Source organism: Mustelus asterias, chromosome 17, assembly GCF_964213995.1.
Source record: "Mustelus asterias chromosome 17, sMusAst1.hap1.1, whole genome shotgun sequence".
In the NCBI taxonomy this organism is placed as follows: domain Eukaryota; kingdom Metazoa; phylum Chordata; class Chondrichthyes; order Carcharhiniformes; family Triakidae; genus Mustelus; species Mustelus asterias.
Genome location: NC_135817.1, coordinates 76,313,131 through 76,334,489, shown reverse-complemented (window position 1 = coordinate 76,334,489; position 21,359 = coordinate 76,313,131). Strand labels below are relative to the sequence as shown.

General features: G+C 46.2%; 1 protein-coding gene across 3 annotated transcripts in view; it reads left to right on the top strand.

Moving 5' to 3' along the window:
* The window catches only part of LOC144506631 (interferon-induced GTP-binding protein Mx3-like), a 49,802-nt gene extending 28,756 nt beyond the window's left edge, over positions 1-21,046 (top strand). For 2 of the 3 annotated variants that reach the window (XM_078232998.1, XM_078232999.1), the window contains exons 6-13: positions 864-1,062; positions 2,768-2,846; positions 7,426-7,548; positions 8,640-8,784; positions 11,191-11,349; positions 14,140-14,216; positions 15,886-16,104; positions 19,224-21,046. In XM_078232998.1, the coding sequence (XP_078089124.1) occupies positions 864-1,062; positions 2,768-2,846; positions 7,426-7,548; positions 8,640-8,784; positions 11,191-11,349; positions 14,140-14,216; positions 15,886-16,104; positions 19,224-19,448 (1,226 nt within the window). In that variant the 3' untranslated portion in view covers positions 19,449-21,046. The remainder of the gene's footprint in view (positions 1-863; positions 1,063-2,767; positions 2,847-7,425; positions 7,549-8,639; positions 8,785-11,190; positions 11,350-14,139; positions 14,217-15,885; positions 16,105-19,223) is intronic. The other variant, XM_078233001.1, reaches the window with a different exon arrangement.
* Positions 21,047-21,359: the final 313 nt, after the last annotated feature.

Sequence of the window (21,359 nt, the reverse complement as noted above, 5' to 3'; positions counted from 1 at the left end):
CCCCTAGATCTCTTTGTTCTGTAACTCTCCCCAACGCCCTTCCATTAACTGAGTAAGTCCTGCCCTGGTTCAATCTACCAAAATGTATCACCTTGCATTTGTCTAAATTAAACTCCATCTGCCATTCGTCGGCCCACTGGCCCAATTGATCAAGATCCCGTTGCAATTGGAGATAACTTTCTTCACTGTCCACTATGCCACCAATCTTGGTGCCATCTGCAAACTTACTAACCATGCCCCCTATATTCTCATCCAAATCATTAATATAAATGACAAATGACAAATTTAACTCAGCCCTTCTCAAATGAAGTCCTGCCCGAAAAGTAGTTTGTTCACAGGTCTTGAAATTGGATTGTGTATCCGCTATCACGTCAATGGGCATGTTAATGACCATGATGTGGAGATGCCGGCATTGGACTGGGGTAAGCACGGTAAGAAGTCTCACAACACCAGGTTAAAGTCCAGCAGATTTATTTGGTAGCACAAGCCACTTGCCTGGGCTTGCAAAATCCCACTAACTGACCTGGCTGGAGGCAATACACATCTCTTTAACCTGTGCTTAACCCTCTCTCCACTCACATTGTACCTTTAAGACTTGATTACCTGTAAAGACTTGCATTCCAACCATTATCTTGTAAATTGAGTTTGTGTCTACATATGCCCTGTTTGTGAACAGAACTCCCGCTCACCGGATGAAGGGTACAGTGCTCCGAAAGCTTGTGGCTTGTGCTACCAAATAAACCTGTTGGATTTTAACCTGGTGTTGTGAGACTTCTTACTATATTAATGACAGCAATGAATTGAAGAATGACAGTTACTCACACTGACTGAGACGTCACTGATTGTTGCATTATACTTTATAGGTGTTCTTACAAAACCAGACCTGATTGATCGCAATACAGAACAAGAGGTTCTCAAAATCATTAACAATCAAATGGTTCCTCTACAAAAAGGCTACATGCTCATTAAGTGTCGTGGGCAGCAGGATCTCATTGAAAATACATCCCTGGCCAGCGCACTGGAGAAGGAAACTGAATTTTTCAACAAGAATATTCATTTTAGGTACCCATTTTGTTCTTCAAAACCAGGCAGCTGAACTGTGAATTTTATTTTATTAGCTGAACACTTGCCGTAAAATTGACCAAGGGGTAACGATCCTTCTTAGTGGGCAATTAACAGGGTCTCCATGGGGTTGAATTGGTTTCGAGATTAGATCTGTCAGGAAGTTGACACTTTGAGGCACCAGACAGGTCCACTCCACTCCATGGCACTATTGATGACTGAGCATTCAGCTCAGCTCATTAATAGATAGAATCCCTCCATTGCAGAAAGAGGCCATTCGGCCCATCGGGTCTGTACCGATTCTCTGAAAGAGCATCTTACCCAAGATGCAGTGCAGGAACTTGCCAAGGCTCCTTAGGCAGCATCTTCCAAACCCATGATTGTTGCCACCTAGGAGGACAAGGGCAGCAGTGAATGGAAACATGACCACCTAGAAGATCCCCTTCAAGCCATTCACCATCCTGACTTGGAAATATATCGCCGTTCCTTCACTGTCACTGGGTCAAAATCCTGGAACTCCCTCCTTAACAGCACTGTGGGTGTACCTACACCACATGGCCTGCATCAGTCCAAGAAGGCAGCTCACCACCACACTCAAGGGGCAATTAGGGATGGGCAATAAATGCTGGCCAGCTGGCGATGTCCACATCCCGTGAATGAATAAAAAAGCCTCTGGGGTTCCTTAGCGTTGGGTCATATCAACCAGTGATAAGGATCTTTGGGGTGGAGTATGTATCCTGTCTCTCAAAGAGAAAGTACATAGGCTCTGAGATGGGCGAATAGGAGATCCGCCTGTGTGTATTTCTCAGAGGTTTGGTTTGAACAAAGAACAATACAGCACAGGAACAGACCCTTCGGCCCTCCAAGCCTGTGCCGCTCATGTGCCCAACTAGACCATTCGTTTGTATCCCTCTATTCCCAGTCTGTTCATGTAGCTATCTAGATAAGTCTTAAACAATCCCAGCGTGTCCACCTCAATCACCTTGCTTGGCAGTGCATTCCAGGCCCCCACCACCCTCTGTGTAAAATACGTCCCCCTGACATCTGTGTTGAACCTTGCCCCCCTCACTTTGAACCTGTGACCCCTTGTGTTCGTCACCTCCGACCTGGGAAAAAGCTTCCCACTGTTCACCCTATCTATGCCCTTCATAATTTTATACACTTGAAGATTCCACAAGAGAGAATTTGCACCTTTGCAACGCATTTTATAGCTCCGGAACATCCCAAAGCACTTCACAACTAAAGAACTATTTCTAAGGCACGGTGTAATGTAGGATATGTTTTCATAATTTTTCACAAAAGGATGCTTCCGCAGACAGCAGTGAATTAAATAACCGTAGCATCTGCTTTTGTGATGTCAGTTGACAGGACAATGGGAGAACTTGCCTGCCCGTTTTTGAATAGTGCAGAGGGATGCGTTACCCCTGCTCCAGAGATGCTCGGCCATTGTCCACCATCCTCTTTGCTGTGAATTGTTAATAAAGAGCAAGAATTGATTGTTAAGAGCAAAATAAGAAATGCCGGGCGGGATTTTCCAGCCGCGCGAGTCCAAAGACCGGACATTCCCGCCCTGGGTCAACGGACCTTTACATGGTCTGCCAAATCTTCTGTCCCGCCTGCTATGATTCCCGTGGCGGGTGAGACGGGGAATCTCCGGCCACCATCATCATTTTTCAACATATTTAAACTTTCTCTCTCTCCATAGGCCATTGCTGGATAAGAAAATGGCATCCTTCCAACATTTATCCACTAGACTCACCAGTGAGCTTGTTGTCCAGATCCGGGTGAGTTACACTCATTTTGATCATCGGCTGGTTTAGGGGACTGAATGCAAGGTAGGAACATATCTGTGCTGCATTTTATCGGCTTAGAGGTTTCCGTCATCCTTTGTTAGGATCATAGTTGCAATACTTGCAGGGAGAGCATGATGGCACAGTGGCTAGCACTGCTGCCTCACAGCCCCAGGGACCTGGGTTCGATTACTGGCTTAGGTCACTGTCTGCGTGGAGTTTGCACATTCTCCCCGTGTCTGCGTGGGTTTCCTCTGGGTGCTCCGGTTTCCTCCCACAGTCCAAAGATGTGTGGGTTAGGTTGATTGGCCATGCTAAATTACCCCTTAGTGTCTCGGGATGCGTAGAGCGATTAGCGGGGTAAATATGTGGGGTTAGGGGGATGGGACCTGGGTGGGATTGTTGTCGGTGAAGGCTCGATGGGCCAAATGGCCTCCTTCTGCACTGTCGGGATTCTATGATTCTATGACTTAGGGGCGGTGATGAAGGACGCACTATCCACAGGCTTGACCAAGCCAAGTAGGCCTCACTGCAACCAGCTCCGACCAAGCTCCACTTCCCAGTCGGCAGTCTTGGGAATCAGCGATGAGAAAGGTGACGGGAGCACAATCGACCAGCAATGCAGGCACTGATGGCCCTCCAATCCCGCCAATGTTTACATGCAGTGGTGAGGAGGGGGCAGCTGCCAGTAGTCCTGTGGAGGTCAGAGGGGAACTTGGCGTGGAGAGACTGCAGTAATACTTGTTGCTCAATGGTGCCCCACTTTCTGTAAAGTTTAAAGTTTTATTTATTATTGTCACAAGTAGGCTAACATTAACGCTGCAATGAAGTTACTGTGAAAATCCCCTGGTCGCCACACTCTGGCGCCTGTTCGGGTACACTGAGGGAGAATTTAGCATGGCCAATGCATTTAACCAGCATGCCTTTGGACTGTGGGAGGAAACCGGAGCACCCGGAGGAAACCCACGTAGAGACGGGGAGAACATGCAGACTCCGCATAGACAGTGACACAAAGGATATTCCAATGCTTACTGTTGGATGTGAATGGCTAAATCAAGCTTGGTGTGTAGGACTTCTTTGAGGTTGATAAACAAGAAATTGAGGGTTTCAGTGCTTCCTGACGGGCACAGAGTGCATGGGCAGATAAATTACTGAGGTCGTTTCCCCAGATTTGGGGGACTGTTTGGTTGTGATTTTTGCAGCTTTACAGAGCGGACATCAAAGGCATTGGACAAAGTTGGTAAAACCCTTCTTGACATCTGTGTTTTTAAAAAACATTCAAGGGATGTGGGAGTCACTGGCTAGGCAGCATTTATTTCCCATCCCTAATTGCCCTTGAGAAGGTGCCTTCTTGCTGCAGTCCTTGTGGTGCAGGCACAGTGCTGTGGTGTGGCTACACTAGGCTGCTAACTTTTGTGGAAGGGATGCCAATCAAGTGGGCTGCTTTGTCCTGGATGGTGATGAGGTTCTAGAGTGGCGTTGGAGCTGCACCCATCCAGGCAAGTGGAGATTATTCCATCACATTCCTGACTTGTGCCTTGTAGATGATAGACAGGCTCTGCGGCGTTAGGAGGTAGGTTCCTCGCCGCAGAATACCCAATCTCTGACCAGCTCTTGTAGCCACAGGGTGGGATTTTTCTCCCTGTCAGCCGCTTGTTCCGCAGCAGCAGACGGCAGTGCGTCACTCTCTGGCTGCAGGATCTTATGGTCCTGCCGTTAACGGGGTTTCCTATGGAAGGCACCCCTCACCGCCGGGAAGCCCGCGGCGGGGGTCGTTGGGACTGGGAGATCCCACTGCCATGAACAGCAGCAAGATTTCAGTGACGGTATTTATATGGCTAGTCCAGTTGAGTTTCTGGTCAATGGAAACCAGGATAGTGGGGAATTCAGCGATGGCAAAGCCATTGAATGTCAAGGGGCGATGGCTAGCCTTGTAGAAGGCTAGGGAGGAAATTGTGGGTCCCCTTGCCGAGATATTTGAATCATCGATAGTCACGGGTGAGGTGCCTGAAGATTGGAGAGTGGCAAATGTTGTGCCTTTGTTTAAAAAGGGCTGCAGGGAAAAGCCTGGGAACTACAGGCCAGTGTGCCTCACATTTGTGGTGGGTAAGTTGTCGGAAGATACTTTGAGAGACAGGATCTACAGGCATTTAGAGATGCAAGGACTGATTAGGGGCAGTAGGCATGGCTTTGTGAGTGGAAAATCATGTCTCACAAATTTGATTGAGTTTTTTGAAGGGTAACAAAGAAGGTAGATGAGGGCAGTGCAGTTGATGTTGTCTACATGGACTTTAGCAAGGCCTTTGACAAGGTACCGCATGGTAGGTTGTTGCATAAGGTTAAATCTCACGGGATCCAGGGTGAGGTATCTAAATGGAAACAAAATTGGCTTCTTGACAGAAGTGGTTGTAGAGGGTTGTTTTTCAAACTGGAGGCCTGTGACCAGCGGTGTGCCTCAGGGATCCGTGCTGGGTCCACTGTTATTTGTCATTTATATTAATGATTTGGATGAGAATATAGGAGGCATGGTTAGTAAGTTTGCAGATAACACCAAGATTGGTGGCATAGTGGACAATGAAGAAAGTTATCTCTGATTGCAACGGGATCTTGATCAATTGGGCCAGTGGGCTGACGAATGGCAGATGGAGTTTAATTCAGACAAATGCGAGGTGATGCATTTTGGTAGATTGAACCAGGGCAGGACTTACTCAGTTAATGGTAGGGCATTGGGGAGAGTTACAGAACAAAGAGATCTAGGGGTACATGTTCATAGCTTCTTGAAAGTGGAGTCACAGGTGGACAGAGTGGTGAAGAAGGCATTCAGCATGCTTGGTTTCATCGGTCAGAACATTGAATACAGGTTGGGACATCTTGTTGAAGTTGTACAAGACATTGGTAAGGCCACACATGGAATACTGTGTGCAGTTCTGGTCATCCTATTATAGAAAAGATATTATTAAACTAGAAAGAGTGCAGAAAAGATTTACTAGGATGCTACCGAGACTTGATGGTTTGAGTTATAAGGAGAGGCTGGATAGACTGAGACTTTTTTCTCTGGAGCGTAGGAGGCTGAGGGGTGATCTTATAGCGGTCTATAAAATAATGAGGGGCACAGATCAGCTAGATAGTCAATAACTTTTCCCAAAAGTAGGGGAGTCTAAAACTAGAGGTTATAGGTTTAAGGTGAGAGGGGAGAGATACAAAAATGTCCAGAGGGGCAATTTTTTCCACACAGAGGGTGGTGAGTGTCTGGAACAAGCTGCCAGAGGTAGTAGTAGAGGCGGGTACAATTTTGTCTTTTAAAAAGCATTTAGATAGTTACATGGATAAGATGAGTATAGAGGGATATGGCCAAATGTGGGCAATTGGGATTAGGTTAGAGGTTTAAACAAAAAAGGGTGGCATGGACAAGTTGGGCCGAAGGGCCTGTTTCCATGCTGTAAACCTCTATGACTCTATGACTCTCTTGTTGGAGATGGTCATTGCCTGGCTCTTGTGTGGTGAGAATATTACTTGCCACTTGTCAGACCCAACCTGGATGTTGTCCAGGTCTTTTGGATACGGACTGCTTCAGTATTTGAGGAGTCATGAATGGAGCTGAACATGGTATGCATCAGTGAACATCCCCACTTCTGACCTTATGATGGAAGGAAGGTCGATGAAGTAGATGAAGATAGTTGAAACTAGGACACTATCCTGTGGTAGCAATCAACACATCATTTATTTTAAGCTGATTTGGACCAAAATTTGCAGAATTCACTCATCCTTGAGCCCATCTTCAAAATTGCACATATCAGATGATTCTCGATGGGTATGAGCGTAGGAGGCTGAGGGGTGATCTTATAGAGGTCACCCCTAATAATGAGGGGCACAGATCAGCTAGATAGTTAACATCTTTTCCCAAAGGTAGGGGAGTCTAAAACTAGAGGGCATAGGTTTAAGGTGAGAGGGGAGAGATACAAAAGGGTCCAGAGGGGCAATTTTTTCATACAGAGGGTGGTGAGTGTCTGGAACAAGCTGCCAGAGGTAGTAGTAGAGGTGGGTACAATTTTGTCTTTTAAAAAGCATTTACGTGGGTAAGATGGCTGGCTATAGAGGGATATGGGCCAAACGCGGGCAATTGGGACTAGCTTAGCAGTTAAAAAAAAGGGCGGCATGGACAAGTTGGGCCGAAGAACCTGTTTCCATGCTGTAAACCTCTATGACTCTATTTAATGTAATGGACATCCCAGAGAGATTTGTACCAAATGATGGAAATTTTAAAGCGATTCTCCCTCCCCTACTTCAGTGATAATTTGAACAACCAGTTAACAACATCTTGTACACCCCTGAGCTCCTCAAGAGTTGGTTTTGCTTTTTTATTGGTGAACTTTAGCCAAATATCGAGGGACAACTTGTCCATTAGTAACCATTTCTTGTAGTGAAAATGAAGGCAATTGACAGGACTTCAGACAAGTGAGTTTTAGCAGGTGAAGTAAAGTTTTGGTCATCACACTAATGTTTTAACTTGCTGTATGAAATGTTATCTGTCCTTAATTTAATATTCTTTTGGTTTCCTTGCTTTTCCACCAAGAAATGTCTACCTGGTATTCAAGAGAACATCGGGGGCAAAATATGTGAGATCACGAAACAGTTAAATAAAATGGGCGGGCCAGTCCCGGAAGACACTAAAACCAAAGCACACAAGCTGACCAGTGTAAGTTGTGGAAATGCTTCATTGAAATGTTCGTTCAATAAACAGGACAATCTTTTGTTGGGATTTGGACTCTATACTAAACTGCAGAGGAAGAAAATTATTTGCGGAATAGCCAATTTGTCAGAAAGGACACTGATTTAGAATGCACACCAATAAGGTTTATTGGGCAATAAAGATTGAAAGGTAGCATTTCATTCGCCAAGGCGGCACGGTGCCACAGTGGTTAGCGTTGCTGCCTCACAGCGCCAGGGACCCGTGTTCGATTCCCGGCTTGGGTGACAGTCTGCGCGGAGTTTGCACACTTCCCCCGTGTCTGCGTGGGTTTCCTCCAGTTTCCTCCCGCACTCCAAAGACGTGCGGGTTAGGTGAATTGGCCATGCTAAATTACCCCTTAGTGTCCCAAGATGTGTAGGTTAGGGGAAACAGTGGGGTTACGGTGATAGTGCCTGGGTGGGATGCTCTGTTGGAAAACTTGTGCAGACCCGATGGGCCAAATGGCTTCCTTCTGCACTGTAGGAATTCTATGGTTCTATGATAAGGCAATACACAGATTCTACATCCCTTGGTCTGCATTTAGCCAAACCATACCGATGGATATTTAACACCCAGTGCCCGGACTGAAAAGGCCTATTTGATGTGGTTTTAGCACAAAAATACCCCATTTCTCCAACTAGAACCATTTGATAAAAGCAACTCCACCAAGGGTGGCACAGTGGTTAGCACTGCTGCCTCATAACACCAGGGGCATGGGTTCAATTCCGGCCTTGGGTGACTGTGTGGAGTTTGCACGTTCTGCCCGTGTCTGGGTGGGTTTCCTCCGGGTGCTCCTGTTTCCTCCCACAGTCCAAAGATGTGCAGGTTAGGTTGATTGGCCATGCTAAATTGCTCCTTAGTGTCAGGGAGATTAGCAGGATAAATACGTGGGGTTACAGGGATAGGGCCTGGGTGGGATTGTTGTCGGTGCAGGCTCGATGGGCCGAATGGCCACCTCCCGCACTGTAGGGGATCTATGATCTGCCCATTTATTTTAAACATCTAGTATTTTCGTGCAACTGTCACAGGAAAACTAATCCTCGCTAATTTAATTGCAGAAACTACTGGTTTACTGTGAAGAACTTACGAATTTAGCAATGGGAGATTACAGAAATGAATATAGCAGCGAGGTGAAGTTACACCACTTTGCCAGGGAGAAGTTTACGGAGTGGTATGACAAGCTTGAAGTAGCCAAAGTTAAGCGTAAGTACATTAGCATTATATTGTTTCCTTGCTGCTGTGAAACACTTTTTAATTTCTTACTCCACCTTTGGAAGACTGGGATTCCATTATCAAATCCTGTCAACTCATGGCAGGCAGGAAAAGACCAATCTGCCCATCACTTCTGTCCCAGACTTCATTATGGCCATACCATCATGCATAAAACCCTCCTACCCACCCTCCCCAACACCAATGTAACCTCTTAAAGAGAGGCAAGAGTAACAGGGGAGAGTCAGGGGCGAGGGGGAGGGGGGGGGGGGTGTTGGGGGGGAGACAGGCCAATAGGGGAAAAGAAAATCCAGTAAATTCTGCATCAACTCCCTCGGTAAGAGGTCACATGGACCAAGCTTCAGAAGAGCATAAATGTAGGAGTAGGCCTCTCTGTCATTCAATAAGATCATGGCTTATCTGATTATGGTCTTCAGTCCATATTCTTTAAAAGTTTATTTAGTTTAGTTATTAGTGTCACATGTAGGCTTACATTAACACTGCAATGAAGTAACTGTGAAAATCCCTGAGTCGCCACACTCCAGCGCCTGTTCGGGTACACTGAGGGAAAGTTTAGCATGGCCAATGCACCCTAACCGGCACGTCCTTCGGACTGTGGGAGGAAACCGGAGCACCCGGAGGAAACCCATGCAGACACGGGGAGACCGTGCAGACTCTGCACAGTCAGTAACCCAAGCCGGGAATCGAACTCGGCTCCCTGGCGGCGTGAGGCAGCAGCGCTGACCACTGTGACACCAGTCTCCCATAACCTTTGATCCCATTGTGAATTAAAAATCCATCTGAATTGGCCTTGAATATATCCAATGACCCAGCCTCCATTGCTCATTTGCGGCAGGGAATTCCAAAGGTTAATGAACGTTCGTTAATGGGAGACCGGTTATCGATAAAGACATTTCCCTTTTATCTGATGTGATCTCTGCCTCAGTCAGGAATTGGTCCCACTTCCCGTTGAGGGTATTGCCCTGTTCTCTTCCTCTGAAACCATTTATAATTTAATTAGAAAGACTAAACGCAGGAAATTTTTGCACATTGCTACCCAAAGTCACTCCACTCAGGCTGGAAGATAATCCCACTCCACCACCCTCACTGTACTGGAGTGCAGTGGAGACCGTGTGAATGGAGTTTGTGTGTTGCATTTCCCATAAAGTCAAGGGAGAGGAGTGGGATTCAGTGCCAGGGGGAAATTCTGGCAAGGGCAACAAAGGAAATTCCTTTTGTTTTCCCACCCCCCTCCCCCCACCATGTTGAAGGAGAGACTAAACCAGTTAGGATTATATTCATTGGTGTTTAGAAACATAGAAGATAGGAGCAGGAGGAGGCCATTTGACCCTTCAAGTCAGCTCCGCCATTCATCGCGATCATGGCTGATCATCCAACTCAATAGCCTAATTCTGCTATTTCCCCATAACCTTTAATCCCATTCGCCCCAAGTGCTATATCCAGCCGCCTCTTGAAAACATTCAATGTTTTGGCATCAACTACTTCCTGTGGTAATGAGTTCCACAGGCTCACCACTCTTTGGATGAAAAAATGTCTCCTCATCTCCATCCTAAATGGTCTACCCCGAATCCTCAGACTGTGACCCCTGGTTCTGGGCTCCCCCACCATCGGGAACATCCTCCCTGCATCTACCCTGTCTAGACCTGTTAGAATTTTATAAGTCGCTATGAGATCCCCCTCATTCGTCTGAACTCCAGCAAAAACAATCCTAATCTAGTCAATCTCTCCTCATACATCAGTCCTGCCATCCCCGGAACCAGCCTGGTAAACCTTCGCTGCACTCCCTCGAGAGCAAGAACATTCTTCCTCAGAAAATGAGGCCAAAACTGCGCGCAATACTCTAGGTGCGGCCTCATCAAGGCTCTGTATAATTGCAGCAACACATCCCTGCTCCTGTACTCGAGAAAAGTGAGAAGGGTTCTCAAAGAAACTTATAAGATTCTAACATGGTTAGACAGGGTAGATTCAGAAATAATGTTCTCGATGGTGGGGGGAGTCCAGCACTAGGGGTAATAGTTTGAGGATAAGGAGTATACCTTTTAGGACTGAGAAATTTCTTCACTCAGAGGGTGGTGAATGTGTGGAATTCACTACCACAGAAAGTAGTTGAGGCTGAAATGTTGTCTGATTTCAAGAAGAAATTAGATATAGCTCTTGGGACTAAAGGGATCAAGCGATATGGGGGGAAGGGGGGGGGGATCAGGATATTGAATTTGATGATTAGCTATGATCAAAATGAATGGCTGGAGCAGGTTCGAAGGGCCGAATGGCCTACTCCTATTTCTTGTTTCTTTGCTTCCATCTTTCTTTGTTTGTACTGTCTCACGTGTTACAATATAAGCCAAATAGCTGAAATTTCCTTCCCCCTTGTGTTCTCAGTCAACGAGGGTGCAGCCAACATGGCCAAACATCACGAAAAACACTCTAAAGGGAGAGAGTTGCCCGGATTCACCAAGTACAGAGTTTTTGAAGCGATAATCAGAGACCAGATTCAAAGGTTACTCGAGCCCGCTCTTGAAATGGTGAATGAATTCTCAGGTAAAGCACGGAATACTTGCACCGCATGACATGAAAAGATGCTTCAAATAAAAGGCTTAATCGGTGGTTTTTGTGGTTGCCTCAGCAGTTAGGACTTTGTAAAAGTGGCTGAATGTTAGGCCCCGTGATGATGTTGTAGAATTCTAGTGGGTAATCTGCTTATCTGAAACTTCATTTTCTGAGAGTTGGGGCAGCTGTTGAAACCTTTACAAATGCCTCTGCACATCCGATTCGAGAATGCCCTTGCCAACCTCCATCGCTCAGGACCTATGCTGCACATATCTTGGTAGTTGTGTGTATTCTTTTATTCATTCATGGGACATGGGCATCGCTGGCTGACCAGCATTCATTGCCCATCCCTAGTTGCCCGAGGGCAGTTGAGAGTCAACCACATTGCTGTGGCTCTAGAGTCACATGGAGGCCAGACCAGGTAAGGACAGCAGATTTCCTTCCCTAAAGGACGTTATTGAACCAGATGGGTTTTTACGACAAGCAACAGTGATTTTATGGTCACCCGTGGCTTCTCAATGCCAGATATTTTTAATTGAATTTAAATTCCACCATCAGCCGTGGCGGGATTCGAACCCGTGTCCCCCAGAACATTAGCTGAGTTTCTGGATAAATAGTCCAGTGATAATACCACTAGGCCTCCCCTTGCCTGGATTAATCAGTAGAAAATTATTTCAAATCACATATTGGCCTGTTTGAGAATTTTTTAAAAAATCTATGAATTGAAAGCAGTACAAGTGACCAAATTGCCACTGATCTAAAAAAACACAGTGGCTCACTCACTTGCTTCACAGAAGGAGACCTGTTATCCTTATGAGGTACACTTGACTGCAATTCACACCAATGTGGGTAACATTTTCCCCAGAGATCAAGTCAAGTCAAGTGTCAAGTCAAGATCTGACGAAGGGTCATCTAGACTCGAAACGTTGGTTCCATTCTCTCTCCACAGATGCTGTCTGACCTGTTGAGATTTTCCAGCATTTTCTCTTTTTGTTTTTTAGCTCCCCTTGAAGCGAATTAGCAATCTGTTGTTGTATTAATTGTTCATCTGGACTGCAATGGATCAAGAAGGCTACCCACCTGCTCAGGGCAACTAAAGATGGGCAATAAATGCTACCCCTGCAAGCAATGCCAATACCTCACGGTGACACAGTGGTTGGCACTGCTGCCTCACAGCACCAGCGACCCGGGTTCGATTCCCAGCCCGGGTCACTGTCTGTGCGGAGTCTGCATGTTCTCCCCGTGTCTGCGTGGGTTTCCTCCGGGTGCTCCGGTTTCCTCCCACAGTCCAAAAGACATGCTGGTTCAGTGCATTGGCCATGCTAAATTCTCCCTCAGTGTATCCGAACAAGCGCCAGAGTGTGGCGACTTGGGGAATTTCACAGTAACTTCATTGTAGTGTTAATGTAAGCCTACTTGTGACTAATAAATAAACTTTACCTTGATCAAAACTTTCTTAAAAAACCTTTGCACATTAAATCTCACTCGTCACTTCGTTGGCTTGTATCCTATTTCCTATCATTCACCAACTCAAGTTTCAAACTTTTTCATCTATTTTACCTCTCTCGGTGGTCTTGCCTTACTAATATCCTCCAATTATATATCCCTTCAACCTTGCAACTCTCCATCCCAAACTCACCAATTCTCGAACTGGCTTGCAATGCTACCCTCCTCCCTTCACGTCTTTTGGACTGTGGGAAGAAACCAGAACACCCGGAGGAAACCCACGCAGACACGGGGAGAATGTGCAAACTCCACACAGACAGTGACCTGAGGCCGGAATTGGCGCTGTGAGACAGCAGTGCTAACCACTGTGCCACCATGCCACCACTCACCCCTCCCCAATCCCGTGGCATGTTTTCCGATAATAGAGGCGGCTCTCCATTGTCCACTGATGGGATCTTCTGGTCCCGTTGATGTCCACGGCATTTTGCGTGGCTTGCCTGCCCAGCCACCAAGGAACTGACTGCAGGGGTTGCCTTAATCCAGCGGGACCGGAAGATCCCGCCGGCAGGAATGGTCGGAAAATCCCACCCATGGTGTTTTGAATTCTCCATCAAAATCTTTGGACTGGATTTTTCCCTATGGGTGTAGCAAACAGAAGTCGGGACCGTTTTTCAGTCTCAAACCTGCTCCCAGGTGAATTAGTCACTCGTTGGGATTTTGACAGAGGCTCCCCTTATTGGAACAAAAACAGAAAATTCTGGAAAATCTCAGCGGGTCTGACAGCATCTGTGGAGAGAGAATAGAGCCAACGTTTTGGAAACAGCCGGTCATCCAGACGCGAAATGTTGGCTCCATTCTGTTTCCACAAATGTTGGCAGACCCGCCGAGATTTTCCAGCATTTTCTGTTTTTGTTTCAGATTCCAGCATCCGCAGTGATTTATTTTTCCCCCGATGGATATGGAGACAGAGGCGAACAGGCTCTCCAAGCTAGAGCTTGAAAGCAGCAGCCAGCTGCAATACATCGTAAGTAAATGGAGAGGATCTTTCAACATGGAGATACCCCTCCACCAACATTTCTCCATCTTAAATTAAGAAACAGGTAAAGCAGTCAAGACCATTGCCGTGAGGGTGGTGAATCCCTCCAAAGGATGGACTATCTAGATTGTTGGTCCAGAGCCTGCTGCTGGCTGCCAGCCTTCAGGTTTGTAACTGGCACACCTACCAGGTGACAATAAGCACCATGGGAAAGGCAGAAATTCAGCCATTCATGTTTTTTGATAGTTGTGTTGCACAGATAAGCATCATCCAGTTATTCTTTGTTTCTTCCCCTCCAGCTAAAGTTGAGACCGTGTGTAACACGTTGGCACTTCAGCACTTTAGTGGCCTTCCTGTTTTAATCAATGAAGTTCAGGTATGTAACACTAAACTACAAACTCACCTGCTGCTGTTTTAATGGTGGACTGACTGTTTACATCACCCAGCCCAGCCACTTCAATGTTTGCTTTTCCCAATGTTTTTGTACTCAGTTAGGCTTCTGGGAGGTCAGTTCAGTCCTTTTTAGACAGGCAGGATTGCTGGTGCCGTGTTAGGTTAAATATGCGGAATGTTTGGTTCCTGCCCAGCTTGTTCTAAGTCAATGGTTGACTTATTCGAAGACATTTTCTGGTTAGTTGTCATCATGGCATGCTGGCTTAGATTGTCAAGGGTATGCTGAAGCCCTGAACCAAGGAGTCTCCTCCTAGCCAACTTTTTCTATCTTTCCCCAAACAAACCTTCCAAAACTAGGAAAAAACCCAAGTATGGAATTGGAACTAAAGGAAATTTGGACAGGCACAGAGAGGGTGGTTGGTCCACGATCAACACTATGGTGGAAGTTCATATCTAGCCATTGTCTAATTCTGTGCTTTCAAATGATAACAGCCACTCTATTGCATTTTTATAACATCAAACATGTACCGTGTAAGGTGGATGGATGAACGTGACTCCCCCCAAGACACGTTCGGACTTTCTGGCCGGAATTTTACCGGCATGTCCGCCCCGATTCCGGGGACGGGCGAGGCTCAGAGAACGGCGTTCTCCGTTGGCCTCGGGCGGGATCGTACGAACCTCGGGCAGACGTGCCCCCGGTAAAATTCAGCCCTCTGGGTCAGTTTGGGCAGAGTGGGGCCTCAAGCTACTGTTCCTTGGTGTAGCATGGGAAATGCTGAACCAAGATGTTGAACTACTTCTGGTTTCGTTTGCAAGACTTCCCGAATTGATAGCTTGGGAAAACCAAGTTTAGCAGTGCCATGTTCCCAACACAATAAGCCGTTAAAATCAAGGCATCGACTGCAATAGATTCTCTCACTTTTTCTTTTTTGTTAGACTACTGAGATTAGCTAAATTGTGTGGTATATGTATATATTGTATGTTAGGGTTTGGGGTGCATACTGCTCCTTTAAGAGTGCAGGTGAGGTCTCCCCTGGCGGATTAGCTCCTGATGTGGAGATGCCGGCGTTGGACTGGGGTGAACACAGTAAGAAGTCTCACAACACCAGGTTAAAGTCCAACAGGTTTATTTGGTAGCAAATACCATAAGCTTTCGGAGCGCTGCTCCTTCGTCAGTGTTGGGACCTGGTTGTGCAGTCTTAGATCTAACTGTGAGACAGAGCACACCTATGACAGAGAGCCCCCTGTGTTCGAGTTACCAAGCCGACCTCATGGTTCTTTAGGCACTATGGCCGGAATTTTACTGTCCCGCCCGCCATGGGAATCGGAATGAGCGAGGGGCGGAACATGGAAAGGTCCATTGACCTCGGGTGGGATCTTACAGTTTCGGGATGAGCGAGGGCGGAAAATCCCTCCCATCAGGCCGATAGGTAAATACTGACCAAACTGAAATTTCAAAATACTTGTAGTCATTGCCAAAAGAGGACATCCTTTTTCACAGTAACTTCATTGCAGTGTGAATGTAAGCCTACTTGTGAGTAATAAATAAACTTTACTTTAACTTGAAGTGGTTAGGTGTTATTGAGTTCCATTTGTTCCCCCTAACTCCAGCATTTTTGAATATCAGCAGTCCCCTTTGCAACTTTCCGCAGGTTAAAATTGCTGAAATCTGTCACAGAATGGAAAGAGAGGCGGAGCGAATGATACAGACAAACTTTCAGATGGAGGGGATGGTTTACGCCCCAGATGACATGTACAGCTACAAACTGGCGGAATTTATGTCGTTATCTCAGCAAAGGGGGAACAACGTGGCTGGAAATCCAAACGACACCATCCAGACAATGGTGCTTCATTTGCAAACCTATTACCAGGTGAGAACACATTCGTCATGCTATGTTCCTTCGCCCTGTATTGAGGGGTGTCGGGGAATGGGGTTGTAAAGTAAAGGGTTAGGCGTTGGACAGAAAGGTTCAAATGGTTCAGGAAGTCACCCAAGTAACCGCTCTGGGCAAAGCTGACCATGTTATTGGGCCAAGTTGGCCAACAGCCCAATTGGCCCAATTGGGCTATTGTTACTGAATCCATACCGAATTTGCTGCATAGATAGTGTATGAAACGAAAGGGCTTGCATTTGGATAGGACTGTCTTTGCTGCTGACATTGATTTGATTTGATTTATTATTGTCACATGTATTGGGATACAGTGAAAAGTATTGTTTCTTGCGCTCTATACAGACAAAGCATACCGTTCATAGAGAAGGAAAGGGCAGGGTGCAGAATGTAGTGTTACAGTCACAGCTAGGGTGTAGAGAGAGATCAACTGAATGCAAGGTAGGTCAAAAGTCTGACAGCAGCAGGGAAGAAGCTGTTCTTGAGTCGGTTGGTATGTGACCTCAGACTTTTGCATCTTATTCCCAACAGAAGAAGGTGGAAGAGAGAATGCCCGGGATGCGTGGGGTCCTTAATTATGCTGGCTGCTTTTTTGTGCAGTTGTGTGCACAGCCACCATCTTTATAAAGGGTCATGTGCAGCAGGGTACGTGTCTGGTCACAGGTCCTGAAATTGCAAATACTACATCTCCGACAGCATCAATCTAACAATCCCCTCCAACCACAACTCAGCCCAAACCACACAGACAGGGGCTGGTAAGAGCAAGTGGCGAATGGAACCCACTTCACCCGCCCATCCTCACCCTTCACTCCCAGTGAAAATGATACATCACCTCAATTTATTCAAAGATGAATATGGAAAGAAATGGCTGGGGAGAGAGGGAGAAGGCGGAAGAAACAGAGACCGAGAAATGACCGCGCCCCAAGTATGGAGCTCAGGAAACATGGAATTGCTAGAAATCTGAGACCAGCCATTGAATTGTTCAGAGGGATGGAGTAGCTGGTTATGTTAACATTTTTTTGCTGTGGTTATAAACCATTTTAGGGATACGTGGGCAATGAAATAAGATTCATCATTAAGAGTTTGAAGACTGCTGGAGAAAAGTTGCCATCGTTTCTGAGGGTGGACCTGTGTCTCCTAAAAACAAGTGTTCATGTGCAAATGCACTGTTGGTAGCCATGTTAAATCATCAGCTGTTGGCAGCCATCTTAAATTGTCAGGTGTTGTCAGCCTTCTTGCATTTGCAGGTGTTGTCAGCCTTCTTGCATTTGCAGGTGTTGGCAGCCATCTTGCATTGGCAGGTATTGGCAGCCATCTCGCATTTGCAGGTGTTGGCAGCCATCTTGCATTGGCAGGTGTTGGCAGCCATCTTGCAATGGCAGGTGTTGGCAGCCATCTTGCAATGGCAGGTGTTGGCAGCCACCTTGAATTGGCAGGTGTTGGCAGGCATCTTGCATTGGCAGGTGTTGGCAGCCATCTTGCATTGGCAGGTGTTGGCAGCCATCTTGCATTGGCAGGTGTTGGCAGCCATCTTGCATTGGCAGGTATTGGCAGCCTTCTTGCATTGGCAGGTGTTGGCAGCCACCTTGCAATGGCAGGTGTTGGCAGCCATCTTGCATTTGCAGGTGTTGGCAGCCATCTTGCAATGGCAGGTGTTGGCAGCCATCTTGCATTGGCAGGTATTGGCAGCCTTCTTGCATTGGCAGGTGTTGGCAGCCACCTTGCAATGGCAGGTGTTGGCAGCCATCTTGCATTTGCAGGTGTTGGCAGCCATCTTGCATTGGCAGGTGTTACAGTGATTGGATAGAACCTTTCGAAGACCTCAGGATGTCTTAAAATTCTGAAGTACAACAGGTAATGCACATCTAAAGTAATGTCGGTAAATTCGTCAGCCAGTTCTTGCACAGCAAGGTCCGACATGCAGCTATAAAAACATTGAACACAAGAGAGAGGAAGAGTATTGGACCATAAGGCCCGTCCTGGCTGTCCCACTACTAAGTACAATCATGGCTGATCTTGGGCTTCAACTCCACTTTCCTGCCCACTCCCCAAATTCCTATGGAATTCCATAGATTCATTATCCATTAAGTGAAGTAATTTTCCCTCCTGTCAGTCCTGGGTGATCGGTCCTTTATCCTGAGATTGTACCCCAGTGTTTTAGATTTCCTGACCAGCAGAAACAATCTCTCAGCCTCTACCTTACCAAGCCCCTTCAGAATCTTGTGTTTTTTCTCTCGTGATCTCCAGGGAATATTGGCCCAATTTATTTAGCCTCTCATTATGCAAAATTGATACAACATAGCAGCAAATAGGTCAGTCATCAAAGTCAACTTCTTGATGTGATGGAGCTTATCAAAAGACAGGCATCCTGATAGTCCCCTTACTGAGATAGTTTTAAAGGTGCAGAGAAGCCTAAATTAAATGTCGCCATGACTTGATTCCTCATATAGAGATTTCTGCACGAAATGTAGGCACAAACACCACAGGATTTTTTTTAAAAATCATTCTTGGGACATGGGCATCACAGCCTGGCCGGCATTTATTGCCCATGCTTAATTGCCCTTGAACTGAGTGGCTCACTCAGCCACTCCAGAGGGCAGTTAAGAATCAACCACATTGCCGTGGCTCTGGAGTCACATGTAGGCCAGACCAGGTAAGGACAGCAGATTTCCTTCCCTAAAGGACATTAGTGAACCAGATGAGTTTTTAGCGACAATCAACAATGGTTCATTGGTCATCGATAGACTTTTCATTCCCGATTTTTACTGAATTCAAATTTCACCATCTGCGATGGTGGGATTTGAACCCGTGTCCCCTGGGTTTCTGGTCCAGTGACAATACCACTAGGCCACTGACTCCCCTAATTAGGATTGCTAATAGGAAAATAGATTCCATTGAACATTTTGAAGAAAGTGTGATTTGCAAATGTTACCAGCTCAACCTGGGCAGGTTTCGTAATGTATTAATTGGCTGTCTAGTTTCACTACCTTTACTTAAAAGCGCCGCAGGTCAGTTAAAGTCAAATCAGTTCTTTAGTTGGGAGTTAATGTTTAAACTGTGGCGGGTATTGTTTGAGCATGTACCTTTCTTTAAATCCTCAGATTGCTATTGATCGACTGATCCAAATGGTTCCCATGGTGCTGAGGTTTTACCTCCTCCAAGAACTGTCAGCCCAGATGAAGGTAGAGTTGGCTCAGTTGTTATTCCACAGTAAGGATGTGGACGCTCTTCTCCTTGAAGATGATGATACAACAGCCAAACGAAGAGCTTTGAAGGACATCCTGGATCGGTTGACCAAAGCACGGACTCTTCTGATGAACTACTGACTTTTGGTTTTGTTAATGAACGCGGCAAGTGTGGGTGGGGCAGTGGAGCTTGGGAGTAGTGTTGGGATGGAGATTCAGACATCAACGTGAAGGAGACGCAGTCTTGATCTCAACAATGCTATGTGGGAAGCGCGTGAGAAAGGCCAGGAATTTTGAAAGGTATTTAACTCAACCGGGCCAAAAAAAAAGAATGTGCCCCAAGGTGAGAAGCAAGAGTAGCATTAGGAGCAGCCAGGGAATGACCCACTCACCAGCCATGCAGAAAATGTCTGCTATTGAAGTGGGGACCCATGTGGGAAACCTAAGGATGATAAATATAGCGGAGGAGGGATGGGTGAAGGTAGCATATTCTATTTTTAAAATTATATACCGATATGTGGTTTTTCTGAAGATCCTATATCCTGGAATACTGAGTTGCCAATCCTGCCCCTCACTCCATCATGTCTCAGTAACAGCAATTACGGCAGCACAGGGGTTAGCACAGCTGCCTCACATCGCCAGGGACCTGGGTTCAATTCCGGCCTTGGGTGACTGTGTGGCTCTGGAGTCACGTGTCGGCTCGGTTTGGTAAGGACGGCAGATTTCCTTCCCTAAAGGACATTAGTGAAGCAGATGGGTTTTTCCGACAATGGTTACATGGTCATCAGTAGATTCTTAATTTCAGATATTTTTATTGAATTTAAGTTCCCCCATCTGCCATGGCGGAATTTGAACCCAGGTCCCCAGAACATTAGCTGAATTTGTCGATTAATAGTCTAGCACTAGGCCATCGCCTCCCACCTTTCCCAGGTGACACTCATGTTTCACAAGATATACCTGCACTAGTCTCATGGCCTTACAAATGATGACAGTAAGTTGGTACATAGACATACTCCTGAGATATCCACCAGTTAAACACAAGAGCAATTTCTCTTGTGCAATTTTCTCAAGGTTTTCTCAAGCCTGTTCCACCAACCACGAATTATACATTATGCAATCATTTTCAACAGCTTTCCCTGATGCATATTTGCTTCTTTTACAACTTACTCATTCAGTGAGCATGTCTTTCCAAATCTCCCACCATGGCTTGGATTCTACGACCTCGTCCTGCAGCTGGGATTCTCCAGTCCCGCTGCAGTGAACAGAGATTTGGCTGAGCACCAGGTTCTCCATTATTTATTAATACCATCACAAGTCTTACAGAAACATCTTTTAACTTTCACACCAAAACAAAGAACAAAGAACAGTACAGCACAAGAACAGGCCCTTCAGCCCACCAAGCCTGCGCTGATCACGTCCTATCTCGACCAACCGCCTGTATCCCTCTATTATAAATGTAAGGTGATTCATTTTGGTAGGACAAATTTAAATGTGGATTACAGGGTCAAAGGTAGGGTTCTGAAGACTGTGGAGGAACAGAGAGATCTTGGGGTCCATATCCACAGATCTCTAAAGGTTGCCAGTCAAGTGGATAGAGCTGTGAAGAAGGCCTATAGTGTGTTAGCTTTTATTAACAGGGGGTTGGAGTTTAAGAGCCGTGGGGTTATGCTGCAACTGTACGGGACCTTGGTGAGACCACATTTGGAATATTGTGTGCAGTTCTGGTCACCTCACTATAAGAAGGATGTGGAAGCGCTGGAAAGAGTGCAGAGGAGATTTACCAGGATGCTGCCTGGTTTGGAGGGTAGGTCATATGAGGAAAGGTTGAGGGAGCTAGGGCTGTTCTCTCTGGAGCGGAGGAGGCTGAGGGGAGACTTAATAGAGGTGTATAAAATGATGAAGGGGATAGATAGAGTGAACGTTCAAAGACTATTTCCTCGGGTGGATGGAGCTATTACAAGGGGGCATAACTATAGGGTTCGTGGTGGGAGATACAGGACGGATATCAGAGGTAGGTTCTTTACGCAGAGAGTGGTTGGGGTGTGGAATGGA